The 15,533-nt window shown below is 34.9% G+C and overlaps 1 protein-coding gene across 1 annotated transcript in view; it reads right to left on the reverse strand.

Annotated features, from left to right (window-relative positions):
- Nucleotides 1-9,004: 9,004 nt before the first annotated feature.
- The window catches only part of TXK (TXK tyrosine kinase), a 693,943-nt gene continuing 687,414 nt past the window's right edge, over nt 9,005-15,533 (reverse strand). The window contains exon 15 of the mRNA XM_044061415.1: nt 9,005-9,546. Coding sequence (XP_043917350.1) covers nt 9,472-9,546 — 75 coding nt within the window. The 3' untranslated portion in view covers nt 9,005-9,471. The remainder of the gene's footprint in view (nt 9,547-15,533) is intronic.

Genomic DNA, 15,533 nt, shown 5'->3' on the forward strand with positions numbered 1-15,533 from the left:
ACCAAATCCTGTAGTTTCTTTATACAAGGAAGTTTTTATTTTCCTAAGAAAATCCCATGAGTCTTTTAAAATGTTGTTGTTCTCATTTACTAAGTGTTTTATCTTGACATCAATATACTTGGCAAGGGGTGAAGTGATAGATCCCTCTGAAGAAACAATAACTCTAAGAGGTGGGTCATTGGTGTCTTTATGTACCTTTGGGATCCCAAAGATAAAAGGAATTTTGGGTTTTGAAACACTTAAAAAGTTGTAAGTTTTTAAATCAATGGATCCCTTCAGCAATAAATCCTGTAGAAGTCCCCGTATCCTATTGTATACTATGTGAATTTCATTTAAGGAGGTCCTACAATATTTGTCAGTGTTGTTTAAAATGTCTAACATCTTCCCCTCGTAAATGATGCGGTCCATAAAAACAACACCCCCACCCTTGTCAGGTTTCATAATCCTAAGACACTTGTCCTTACTCATATTCTCCAAAATCTTGTTCTCACTGTCAGTCAGATTAGGGCAGACATAATGTTTGCCTAAGGACTTTCTTAATTCCTGTTCTAATTTTAGTTCAAAGTTTTTTAACTGAGGGTGTAGTGGGGGATTAAAAGTACTTTTACGTCTAAGTTCATTGCTTGTATCTGTGGCACCCTTATCTTTAAAAAATATTTCTAGGTTTTTCTTTCTGATAAATAGTTTTATGTCCACCAAAAATTTAAACACATTGGTCTTGCGTTGTGGAATAAAACCAAAACCTTTAGAAAAAAGATCGAAGTGGGTCCTAGAAAGTACTGTGTTTGAATAGTTAAATATATTAAAATCATTAAAAGACCATATTTTACCATTGTTCATTATTTCTAGTGTTGGTTCCACTGGTTGTGTCTCCAAAATTGGTGTCCCCCCCTCCGTGTGAAGTTTTTTGAATTATAACTAACAGGTTCCTTATGCAACAACCTCTCGGATCTACGCAGAGGGGGAAATTCTTCCAAATCTGTTTCTTCGACAACATGTGTAGAACTATCATGTAATACAACACTTTCATTTTCATTATATAAATCTAAATTCACTCTCCTATTTGAAAACTTAGGTTTAGGGTATTGTATCTTGTTTTTATATTCATACATATCCCTGTCAATTTTACCAAATTTTCTGTTTTGCACTTCCACACAATGTGCTTCAATGTCTTTAAGTAATTTCTTGTACCTTCCTCTATGTTCATCCACTGTGAACAAAAGATCACTTATTACTGCTTTATTAATTTCCTCAATAGTCTTAGAAAGTTTTGACATTTCACATTCATTATTTAAAATAATAGCTTCCATAATCGCAAAACCACAATTGTCAAAAGCCTTAACCAGGTTGTTGTAAAATTCTGTCCCTTCATAAACATTGTTGGGGTACTTGCTTACCCTAAGACCCTTAGGTACTATTTCTAATTTCAAACAATGTTTAAGGTAGGCATTATCCATTTCTAACATTTTATATTTATTTAAATAAAAATTTAAGTCATTTGTCAATTGAGTATAATTCCCTTTAGCAGTAGCCACATTCATTTTGTTGGAAAAGATTATGGAAGCTATTATTTTAAATAATGAATGTGAAATGTCAAAACTTTCTAAGACTATTGAGGAAATTAATAAAGCAGTAATAAATGATCTTTTGTTCACAGTGGATGAACATAGAGGAAGGTACAAGAAATTATTAAAAGACATTGAAGCACATTGTGTGGAAGTGCAAAACAGAAAATTTGGTAAAATTGACAGGGATATGTATGAATATAAAAACAAGATACAATACCCTAAACCTAAGTTTTCGAATAGGAGAGTGAATTTAGATTTATATAATGAAAATGAAAGTGTTGTATTACATGATAGTTCTACACATGTTGTCGAAGAAACAGATTTGGAAGAATTTCCCCCTCTGCGTAGATCCGAGAGGTTGTTGCATAAGGAACCTGTTAGTTATAATTCAAAAAACTTCACACGGAGGGGGGGGACACCAATTTTGGAGACACAACCAGTGAAACCAACACTAGAAATAATGAACAATGGTAAAATATGGTCTTTTAATGATTTTAATATATTTAACTATTTAAACACAGTACTTTCAAGGACCCACTTCAATCTTTTTTCTAAAGGTTTTGGTTTTATTCCACAACGCAAGACCAATGTGTTTAAATTTTTGGTGGACATAAAACTATTTATCAGAAAGAAAAACCTAGAAATATTTTTTAAAGATAAGGGTGCCACAGATACAAGCAATGAACTTAGACGTAAAAGTACTTTTAATCCCCCACTACACCCTCAGTTAAAAAACTTTGAACTAAAATTAGAACAGGAATTAAGAAAGTCCTTAGGCAAACATTATGTCTGCCCTAATCTGACTGACAGTGAGAACAAGATTTTGGAGAATATGAGTAAGGACAAGTGTCTTAGGATTATGAAACCTGACAAGGGTGGGGGTGTTGTTTTTATGGACCGCATCATTTACGAGGGGAAGATGTTAGACATTTTAAACAACACTGACAAATATTGTAGGACCTCCTTAAATGAAATTCACATAGTATACAATAGGATACGGGGACTTCTACAGGATTTATTGCTGGAGGGATCCATTGATTTAAAAACTTACAACTTTTTAACTGTTTCAAAACCCAAAATTCCTTCTATCTTTGGGATCCCAAAGGTACATAAAGACACCAATGACCCACCTCTTAGAGTTATTGTTTCTTCGGAGGGATCTATCACTTCACCCCTTGCCAAGTATATTGATGTCAAGATAAAACACTTAGTAAATGAGAACAACAACATTTTAAAAGACTCATGGGATTTTCTTAGGAAAATAAAAACTTCCTTGTATAAAGAAACTACAGGATTTGGTACCTTAGATGTTATAGATTTATTCACAAGTATCCCACATGAAATTGGATTAAAGTGGTTTGAAGAAATGTTAGTGCCTTTCAAAAATATTTCCCACAATGACTTTACTACTATTTTAGTTCTGATGGAAGTTGTCCTTAAATACAATTTTTTTATTTTTTGAAGGGGAATACTACAGGCAGACCAGCGGAGTGGCCATGGGTGCCCATTGTGCACCCACGTATGCAAACATTATTATGGCATACTGGGAGAACAAGTATATTTTAACTCCCAAGTTTATTGATAAGTGGGCCTTGTACTGTAGATTCCTGGATGACTTATGTTTTCTTTGGAAAGGCACAAATGAGGAATTTGACACTTTTGTAGAATACATTAATGGGACAACCCATTTTCTCAAATTTACAAAGAAATTTGATTCTAGACAGGTTTTCTATTTAGATGTGAATATAATAAAGACTGATGACAAATTTGTCTCTAAGGTACATAGAAAAGAGACATTTTCAAACACTTATTTACATTTTTCTAGTTCCCATCCGTTTCATTATAAAAAACGTGTTTTGAAAGGACAACTAGTCAGAATATGCAGGATGACTTCTGATGATGAAACTTTTGTCAAAGAATGTGATACTCTGAACAAGATGTTTATGGATAGAGGTTACCCGAAGGTTCTATTTGATGACATAATGAATGAAGTTCTTGATGGGAGGAAAACTAGATTTGCACCTATACTTGGTAAGACCGACATTGTAGTACCGGTTACACGGCCAGAAGTTCCCACAAAGGAGGGTTTTGTTTCAGGTCTCACTATTACTTATGATGGACAATCTAGTGTTGTGAAAAAAACTTTTGAAAATGAATGGATGAACTTTTCCAAAGTATCTGACCTTGGTTACATTTTTGAAAATGAAATTAAATTCATTTACAGGAAGGGTAGTAACATAAAAGGAATTTTAGAGAAAGGTTTTAGAGAGAGAGTGGACAAGAGTAATAAGAAAAAAACAGGAGTTTTTAAATGTGGAGCCTGTAAGTATTGTGCATACTTAAAAATAGGAAATAGCTGCTATTTAGGTGCTAGAAAGAAAACCCTCACCTGCAAATCTTTTGTTAATTGTAATACTAAAGGGATAATCTATGTCGCCTTGTGTAAAAATTGTACCGCTTTTTACGTTGGAAAAAGTGAAAGGCGAATTAAACAAAGGATTTATGAACACACATACGATATTAGAACATCATGTGCCAATAATTCTCTGTATAAACACACTTTAACTTGCAAGGATGCTAGTTTTGAATTTTTTGTTGTAGAGGTGGTCCCTATAGATCCAAGAGGTGGAATGTGGGAAACATTATTAGAATACAGAGAATTATACTGGCAAATAATTTTAGAATCCAATAAATATCCTGGAATCAATGACATGGTCTCTTTAGCACCTGTTTTAAAATTAAGGGCAGCTAAACTGTAAAATTTATGAACATAATTTAACACAACAACATTGATTTTAACATTATCTCAATGCTATTTTTAGTTCCAAGTATGATGATCAATCATTTAGTTGTAATACTATTTGTCACCAGTAGAGTGGAGTAGTGTTTTTATGTACTGACTTTATTATGCATTTTTAAAAAAAAACGTGCTTTTAATGGAGTATTTTATAACATGTATTAACTTAAACTATATACAACACAGATTCACTTCCTAATTCTAAATCAATTTTATACTATTTTTATCAATGTTAATTTTTGCATTTTGCACTCTGTAAATAGTATTCTTTCATTTAGCAATTAAGGTTGTTGCTAACCAATCTTCTATTTCCAATTGCTATTGGTTGGGAGCATTCATTTATTTATATTTAAGGACCAGATTACTGGTTTATGTGTGATTTTTGTCTTGCCTGATGAAGGATTGACAAAACGTTGATGTGTGGATGTGTTTTTACACTGCATACTGTTTGGTGTACTGTGGATTGCTGTGGTGATTTATATGCCTAATTAAACCTTCAATTTTGTGCTCTTTCGTTGTTGACTGGGTGTTTTTTTCGGTTTCATATACATATATATATATATATATATATATATATATATATATATGTATATATATATATATATATATATGTATGTATAGATATATATATATATATATACATATATATATATATATATATATATATATATATATTACATATACATATATATATTACATATACATATATATATATTACATATACATATATATATATTACATATACATATATATATATTACATATACATATATAAATGTTATATATATATATATATATATATATATATATATATATATATATATATATATATGAAAAAATAATGATAAGGTGCTGCTTACTGTGATGGATCCAAAGTCTTCTTAAGACATTCATTCTTGCTGGCTGGGTTTTGCTGAAATCAAAGTTTAGTTATAACTGCATTCACAGTCTGTTGCCCACAGAAACTTGCAGAGTGTACACTGATGTGGCACCTAAAACTCTGTTGCTTTAAAAACAGTAACCAATAAAAGACTTTTTATAACAAATCACACGGACTACTGTTGCAGCTTCAGGTACTGTTCTGCTTTACTTCTCAAACAGCATGGATGATGTGAGAGATATAATACAAAAAAATATCTCTAACAATGTTATCTGCTATAGTCTCTTTATACTGTTCTAGTCACGCATTTCAAATCCTGTTTTTCTCTTGGTATTCTATTTTAGACTTTGTATGAGAACATCTGTTTGCTGGTGTTTGCATTAAAACATGTTTTCATCCTGTACTGGTATTGTTTTTAAGGAAACACCTTGTAGTAAAACACATATAAATGCTGACTTGATCATTCAAACTTCCTTGCTTAACAGTGTCATATGATAGAAACATGTCCTGTTGTCCATTCTTTAAGGAAGCTGCATACATCCTGTTTTTCATATCTTTGTTTTTACTGACAATGTGAAATGCATACATCCTGTTTTTAAGTCTGCCAGAAGTCAGCTTTTTTGCTGACAGTGTGAAATGCATACATTTTTGCTGATTCTGTAGGAGACATGTCCATTAAGCAAATTCCTTATTTTTCAAGCCACAGTCATTTAGTATGGATGCTAATAACATACTGCTAAACTCTATTTCTACATTTAAACAAGCTTTATTGTATACCTTATTTATGTTACATATTTGTGGCAGAATTACTTTCAACCTTAATATTTTGTTGAGCATGCCCTAACCATATGTAACCATATGAGAGAGAGAGCGAGAGAGAGAGAGACATATATATAAATATGTAGATATATAAAATTATCTGATAGGTAGATATAAAACTTTATACACACACACACACACACACATATATATATATATATATATATATATATATGTGTATATATATATTTATATATATATATATATATATAGAGAGAGAGAGAGAGAGAAAGAGTGATATTAATAGACATATATAAAAAAAGACATATATAAAACATTTCATTCATATATATATATATATATATATATATATATATATATATATATATATATATATATTTTTTTTTTTTTTAAGAAGTCCAAATCATAAGCTCATTTCCCTGCATTTGTGCATGCAGGGAATGAGAGCATATGTTCTGGACATTGTGAACATTGAAAAGTTATTGTCCACAAGTATTCTTATATCTGCCACTTTGTAGAACAGTCTCTTACTCCACAACTTAGATAAAATTTCCACTTTTAATTGGTAGGACGGCATCTTTGCAAGGATGAGTTTGGGCTGTTTCCTTGCCAGTGATGCCAGAACATTGAACCTCTGTGCCCTTTATATCTTTAGTTGTTGCACGAGGGTATCTTTCCAGTTATGAAGGGTTTTATTCCATAAAGGCTTAACGGTCCACACTCTCAGGAATAGCCAAAAGGTCTTAGATTTTCACATCTTGATCTAACTTCTAACTCAATTACTTTTGAGGCCAAGTCTTCATTTTTCTGCTTCTGCTCCACAAATATTTCTTTTAAATCCCCAGCTGTTTCTTGTATAGTTATGAGATCATTGGCATGCTAGCTCAAAATGCCCTCGGTGTCTTGAATTTTTTATTATTTGAACCATTGCAATCTATAAGTGAGCCTCTTATTTTTGAATATCTTCGAGTGCATTTAGTTTACATTTCATTTCAATGACTTGGACGCAGTCATGCTATTTTCAGTTGTGCGTTCACTTTCTTACTACCAGTTTTTAACGTTGTTTTTCCAGGAGTACACTTTCTGTAAGCTTTTTAGGGATTATTTTCATTTTTGTATTAATGGAATTCCTTTTGAAGGCTCTTTAGTGTTCCTAAGTGCACAGCCTCTGTCTTGAGGGTTGAAGGTCCTCATAATGCTAGCTTTTAACTTAATTTGCTGATGTCCAGAGCTGGAGTAAGCAGAAATGCTGTCCACTCAGCTATCATCATACTGGAAGTCTTTAAATCACTTTTTGAACATTTTATGCTGTATAATAACTAATAAATTATAAATTATACATTGCTTTTTAAAGCCTAGACCAATCACTGTGCAATATCTCATTTTTTCAGACATATAACAACTCAGAAAGTGTAATTGTAGTAGAAGATTTAGAATTTTGTATAAAGGTGGGTGTACTTCTGAGGGGACAATATTGGCAGTAGAAAGTAATGTTAACAGCATGACAGTCAGGGAAACAGCATGATGACCTTGATGGATACGAGGGAAAAAGGCACACCTCTAATAATTCTGACAAATCTGAGAATCCTGTCAGACCCTCTCACACATCTCTGTCAGATTCCACAACATTTCATAGAAGCAAGTGTATTGAAAAGAAACTGAAAATGAAACCCTCCACATGATGGAAACAAAAATGCTATCAAATTTTGTGAGACTCAGTGTTTCATTATGAACCCATTGTTAACGCCTTTCATGAGATGCCATAATATCAGCTTTTATGCCTAGCTGGTGATGTGCAATGATGAATTCCTATATGGATAGTATGATGGTTTAAGCAGTAGCAGAGCTTTATTTTTCTTTCCAGTATAGTTTATTTTTTTCTGATTTCAGATAAAGATAATGTGCTCTGCTAAACAGTTTCACGTGAACACAGCGTCTACTTTCCCAACCTTTTTAGTAAGTCAGTATTTAATAATGTTTAAAGTTACATATGCACATAACGTCAATAACCAAATAAATCACTTTCATGCTTTAAGGTAATTTTTCTACTAACATCAGGAGTTCTTGACAATAAATGTAAAGTCTGTAACCCAGCTGTGTGGCCCAGAAAAATTACTTCCTGACTATGACCCAGATGACGCAGGTTCGACTAGCAACACTGGAAGATCGGGAGAGAGGAGGATGGAAGTGGCTGACTTTTGCTGGTTGTCCATCCTGGGTGGAGCGAAATGGTCATTTCAGTCAACCATATCATCCCCATACAAGTAGGGTTTGCATGACAACAGTGACCACAGGACTGGGACGCTAAAGCTTGGAGTTCACAGATGATAATAGTAACCTTTGTAGGCATTTGTTTGAGACCGTACACATACCAGGCAAGGACATAAAACACCTCTGTGGTATTGCAGCTGCACTTGTCATCCACCAGTTGCAGGATAAAGGACTTTACCACAAAACTCCTCATGGCTGGCTGTATGGCAGCTCTTGTGGAATGTAGGCTTGGTGGTTAGTGGGCAGCAAGAGGAGAAATAGTATAAAAAAGTAAAGTGTGCTGCATGCTGAAATTCTAATACTCATATGTTAGTGAAATATCATGGCCATCTGTACATATGAAAACATTTCTAGTATCCTATCGCCAACTGTAGCAATGTGTTGTGGAACATCCATGATAAAGAAAACAACCAGAAAATCCATGGTGAAATCTTCCTTCTGCTCCTATAAGAAATAATAATTCATTTTCATTCCAAGACCTGCTTTTCATGATTATTTTGTCCCATCTTCCACAAAGAATGACATGCAGTTATATCTGTTCCCAGCATTTCATCTGACTGGCACTTCCGAAGATATACTACTTTATGGGTATAACATAAGGTAATATATAACAGCCAAACATCGCATGAAAATGATGCGGATTTCTGTATGAATTAGTTCGCTCTTTTCATCGTATTAATAGAAAGAAATTCAGAGCCTGCTTATTTTGGTGATATGTACCGAGTTTTACTGGAAAAATCTTCATCCACTAGTAAAGAAAAAGTCTTTGAGGTCTGAAATGTAAGATGACTTGATGTAGGTAAAGCAAGGCAGCTTCAGTGATTAGCTCCCTTTTCATTTTCTTTGTTGAATATCTATGAGTGCTGATCATGCCTGTTTGGGATAAATGTTGATTGCATGCACATTCTTCGGATTACACATATGCTCTACGAACATTCCCAACATGTCTCTTGCAGTTGTAGCTTACTTTGATTATTTAAAAATATTTGGTGCTGCAAATACTCTAACCAAAGTGAAGTAAAAGAATTGCACTGGCCTAAGGAGCTTTACACATAAAGCTATTAGCAGCTTATAATGTCTGTTGACTGATAATTTGCACAGTCAAGTGGCTACACCTGGTGGCCTTCTGTGCCATGGCATATAGAAAATAGGATGACTGAAAGTGTGGTAGGATTCTTATGAATGTCTACTCTCTGCTATGGTGTTGATAGACTGCAGTAAATTTATGAAGGCCGGACGGCATTCTGGCTTCTGTAAAAGCAAAAGAAAAGAAATTAGTAAAATAGAAGCTACTTATTAAAACGTTACCTAAAAAAATTACAAATGCATTACAGCAAAAATAAGTAAAACAACGTATTGCCAACTGCTAAGTAAACTCTCAGTCACTGTTCTATGTCTAGTTTAGGTTATTAAAGGATAACATGTTGATTCCGTAACCTATGAGTTCATGCCTTGAAATGACATCTTTCACGAAGGGAATGTAATGTAGAATAATCTAATCCTAGAATTAGATGTCACCAAAAAAATAATGAGTTTCCTAGTCTCCACATTCCTGGATTATAGAAGTAACTTTCCCAATACATACAGTAAAGTGGCACTTAAAAAAACCTTATAAACAATAAGTGTCAAATAAGGGAGACAAGGACATAAATAATAAAAACTGCCATAAAGATATAATATAGAATATTGCAATCATGTCCCTGATCATAACCAAATTGTTATACATTCGAGAAATGGATGCCAATAAATTCATATAAAGAGCAGAATGAAGCAAAGTTTGAGAGGTGAATCAACATCCATTTTGTGAACATGTAACATATTGGTTAAGATCAGAGAAACATGACCAGAATTCATTGTAATACAATAAATTTAAATTGTTGGATGTGGTACTAGTAACACAGAGAAAAAAAAGACTAGGAGTGTTGTCATGCAATGTTTTGTGTTATATGGAGGTTCATCTGATCTAATATTCTACAAGACACAGAGAGGGAAGAGGAAAAAAGAAAAAGGAGCAGTGACATACTCAGCACTGCCTCTCAGACACTGGCCAGAAGTGTGACATTCAGCTTTATTTATCTATCTGCTTTAAAAGCTATAATATGCTTTATAACATCACACACAAACATGCAGGATGATCTGTATTACAGCTTTTAAGTGTGGTAGCTGCTTATTATGGCAACATGAGACTACAGCACAGCAGTACTAAGAGGTGACCCTGTTCTTATACCAGAAACCTGCTTATTATGGTAACATGAGACTACGGCACAGCAGTACTAAGCGGTGACCCCATTCTTACACCAGAAAGCTGTTTATTATGGCAACATGAGACTACGGCACAGCAGTACTAAGGGGGACCCCATTCACACACCAGAAAACTGCTTATTATGACAACATGAGACTACATCACAGTGGTACTAAGGGGTGATCCTGTTCATACACCAGAAAGCTGCTTATTATGGCAACATGAGACTACAGCACAGCAGTACTAAGGGGTGACCCCATTCTTACACCAGAAAGCTGTTTATTATGGCAACATGAGACTATGGCACAGCAGTACAAAGGGGGACCTCATTCGCACACGAGAAAACTGTTTATTATGGCAACATGAGACTACAGCACAGCAGTACTAAGGGGTGACCCCATTCTTACACCAGAAAGATGTTTAGTATGGCAACATGAGACGACGGCACAGCAGTACTAAGGGGGGACCCCATTCGTACACCAGAAAACTGTTTATTATGGCAACATGAGACTACAGTACAGCAGTACTAAGGGTGACCCCATTCTTACACCAGAAAGCTGTTTATTATGGCAACATGAGACTACAGCACAGCAGTACTAAGGGGGACCCCATTTGCACACCAGAAAACTGCTTATTATGGCAACATGAGACTACGGTACAGCAGCACTAAGGGGGGACCCCATTCATACACCAGAAAGCTGCTTATTATGGCAACATGAGACTACAACACAGTACTACTAAGGGGTGACCCTGTTCATACACCAGAAAGATGCTTATTATGGCAACATGAGACTACAGCACAGCAGTACTAAGGGGTGACCCCATTCTTACACCACAAAGCTGTTTATCATGGCAACATGAGACTACAGCACAGCAGTACTAAGGGAGACCCCATTCACACACCAGAAAACTGATTATTATGGCAACATGAGACTACGGTACAGCAGTACTAAGGGGTGGCCCCATTCTTACACCAGAAGGCTGTTTATTATGGCAACATGAGACTACAGCACAGCAGTACTAAGGGGGACCCCATTCGCACACCAGAAAACTGTTTATTATGGCAACATGAGACTACAGCACAGCATTACTAAGGGGTGACCCCATTCTTACACCATAAAGCTGTTTAATATGGCAACATGAGACTACGGCACAGCAGTACTAAGGGGGGACCCCATTCATACACCAGAAAACTGCTTATTATGGCAACATGAGACTACAACACAGTACTACTAATGGGGTGACCCTGTTCATACACCAGAAAGATGCTTATTATGGCAACATGAGACTACAGCACAGCAGTACTAAGGGGTGACCCCATTCTTACACCACAAAGCTGTTTATCATGGCAACATGAGACTACAGCACAGCAGTACTAAGGGAGACCCCATTCACACACCAGAAAGATGCTTATTATGGCAACATGAGACTACAGCACAGCAGTACTAAGGGGTGACCCCATTCTTACACCACAAAGCTGTTTATTATGGCAGCATGAGACTACAGCACAGCAGTACTAAGGGGGACCCCATTCGCACACCAGAAAACTGCTTATTATGGCAACATGAGACTACGGTACAGCAGTACTAAGAGGTGACCCCGTTCTTACAGCAGAAAGTTTATTATTATGGCAACATGAGACTACAGCACAGTAGTGCTAAGGGGGGACCCCATTCATACACCAGAAAGTTGCTTAACAAATTTGGCTTTTTCCCAGTTTCAGAGTATAGTCACTGTGTTCTCTTCACTATGGTGCAATGAAGGGAATACGCACAGGGAAGAATATCATGTATGCTTTTTGCAAATCAATGGTCTTAACACTTGATCTGTACTTATGAATGTATTCTGTAATGAAAGGTGCAGATAAGTATAAGTGCATTAACTAACATTTATTTTTATTTTTGAAATATATGACTGCTCTGTATAACCTCTCTAATCATAAAAGCAAATATTAAAATCTTTATAAATAAACCTGATGCTTTATAAGGAGTTCATAAATCATGTATTAGACAAAATAATACTTAACTAATATTCAGTTCCCATCATGTTTTTTTTATTTTTCTTTATAAAAAAATGTGGAATAAATCCTGAACTCATTTCGAATAGTAAACTCTTCTAGCTCTATGATTTTTCTGGTAGTACTTATTTACCATTTCATAATGTTTCAGATGGCTTTTTCAAAGGATACAAATAGCAACAATGTGTCCAATAACTAGCAAGAGGAGTAAGGTAAGAATTAACACAATATTATCCCCCAGAGAGACTCAAGATGCTCTTCAGAATTTAATAAGTTACATCATTTGCTTTTCTGAGCTCCTTAGATAACAGAGGACACAGTTTAATTATTTTTGACTATTGACCATAAATCCTTAATGACAGTGTCATTTTTATGATTATACCACTTATTCTGTAATCATAAATACTATCCTTCCTGCCACATTTTTTGATGTTACATTTACTGACATTAAAGATGAGGTCATTGCTACTGTAACAGGCATATACTATTTGTAGACCATCACAGAAGCCTCTGGCATCATTTACTGAAATAATTATTTTAACCAGATTACAATTACCAGTATGTCTGGCTACTGACAGCTGATTTCCAACGTTTATTTCTAGAGTAGTCCATAGTGCCCCCAGTATAAAGCCTTGTAGAATATTATTGGTAATCCCTAGTGGACTAGAGAGACAACCCTCACCAAGATTTGCTTTGTCCTTTTGCATAATTCATATTTTTATATCTTTTATTTATGACTGGATTATTATTTTATGCTTTTGTCAATTATTCCTTTTACATGGAAAATCAAAGTTATAACAAAAACTATGCTTTGTAAATCCCCATCAGGTGCTGCTGTTACCTCTTCAAAGATTGTTACAGCATACAAAATACAAGACTTCACCTTGACAAATACTGTTCCCTGTCTAAAAGAAATGGTGTCCTTTTTATTTTGGATAAGTTGAAAGTTCAAAATTGAACTAAGTTGTTAATACGTTATTCTGCATATACTAGATTTCATGACTGAACACGATACTTGAACTAAGCTGTTAAACTGTATTTTTGCATATACTTGGTTTCATCTGACCTTTTAATGTATGCTATAATCTGCTAATATTATTGTATCACATTTTTTATTATTTTGTTTCTCTCTTCTCTATCTTTCTGAACAATGTTAAATTCTTATATATTTAATGTATTGTAATCTTTATAATAAAGTTTTGTATTTCTGGTGCATTTCTCTTTAGGTCTCTACTGAAAATGGGCCAATGGCTCAGTTGGACTAACCCTGTTAACAAATGGCAAATAAAATAAATAAATAGAAATAATAAGTACCATGGTGACTCTCCATAATTTTACATAGAATACTAGTCACGCTGGAAGATTTAAAATTGTCTGGGTCTGATGTAACCCCTTCTTCATAAACAGTTTGTCATCTGGAACTGCTACAGCATGTTGCCATAGTTCAGGTAAGTGCTCACCTGCTAATATTGTGTTTAACATAACTAAAATGGGATAGTTGGGATTTCCTTGATTTTACAGAGGAAACAGTAGACAGGTGCTTTAGTCTATGGTGGGATTGCAGTAGTGGCAGCATTGTGAACTGCGCTACAGGATTTATGCTTCAGTACTTTTCAGAGCTGTATACACCTGGTTAAACTTGCATTTCAGTGCCTTTTTGTTTACCTTACTACTTTTTTTTCCCCTGTCCCCTGAGTATGTCCTAGGCCCCCAATGAAACAATATGCTAAACTTTCTGAAATTCTAACCATAGGACTAGAGTTCTAGTTTGCTTTTTCTCAAACTTTGCCACTCTTCTCTTGTGGTTTTAAAGGGTGTCTCTCTGGCTTCTACTCCTTATGGTAATCTGACTTCCAAAGTTTCCCCTTTCACTGCTATTGTCTGTTGGGTAACCTATGTAAGTACTTTCACACCCATCATTTTCATTATATCCATAATACTAAGTGGCCACCCAGCAAATCAGTATTGCACTTGAGTAAACCTCCCTTACTACAAATTGTCTCCAACTCATTTTCCTAGAGTTCCAATCTGCTTGGCACCCTCACCACATTCTGAGGAAGTCCTGAGTTAATCCTGTTCCTTGACAGATAAGAGGTTTATTTTACTGCCATCCTTTGCAGATAAGAGATTTATTTTATTATTTTGCACTTTAGTTAACTGTTTAGAGTGCTACTGTTTTATTTTTGCTTTATTTGTTGATTTCTCTTTTAAATCATTTTAAAGGTCCATAATACTTGAAATTGCCTTCTCAAGGTAATTTGTTTAAGTTGTTTTGTTGCAGCATTACACTTACAATCTTTTTTTGCATTTTTAGATGAAGAGGTTAGTAGTGCCCTGTACAGACACAATTTCCCAGAAAGTAAATTGTATCTATAAAAGTACTCTTAAAACCGAAACATGTAACTTAGTGTGGCTAAAACAAAGCCATTGCATGCAGATGAGCTTTGAGCAGTGAGTTACCACAATCTAACCTAGTCTAGTACCAAACCTCAGAGACCAGCCATACCTAAGTATAACCCAGTCCACAACCTACAGTGTCTCAGCCAAATACAGGTCTGGACAACATGGTTATGCAAGTTCCAAATTTATCGATAGCCAGCTTGGTAGATATGGGCATCCTGAGACAATATGGTAATTGTTTCATGTTCACAGACAATCATTTAATCCTTAAAGAAACAAACACAGCATGCAGAAAATGCATATACACAATTTCACTTTAGGTAAAAATCTCATCTACAAACAAGGTTGTCAAGAATGCACATACAAGATTCACTGCACACAGTGTCCACCATATCCATAGACCAACTTATGCTGATGCACTAAAAAAAATCTTCCCCTACCTCAAAGATGTCCTAAGCCTAAAAATGGGTAACACCTATCCTCTGCAATCTCTAAATCACTCACCAAAAACAACAACAAACACCACACATATGCCTACATCCAGTTGAGCTCCAAGAACAAAGCCCATAAGGCAAGCAA

Source organism: Protopterus annectens, chromosome 2.part0 (genome assembly GCF_019279795.1).
Source record: "Protopterus annectens isolate FY-2018-M chromosome 2.part0, PAN1.0, whole genome shotgun sequence".
NCBI classification, from domain to species: Eukaryota; Metazoa; Chordata; order Ceratodontiformes; family Protopteridae; genus Protopterus; species Protopterus annectens.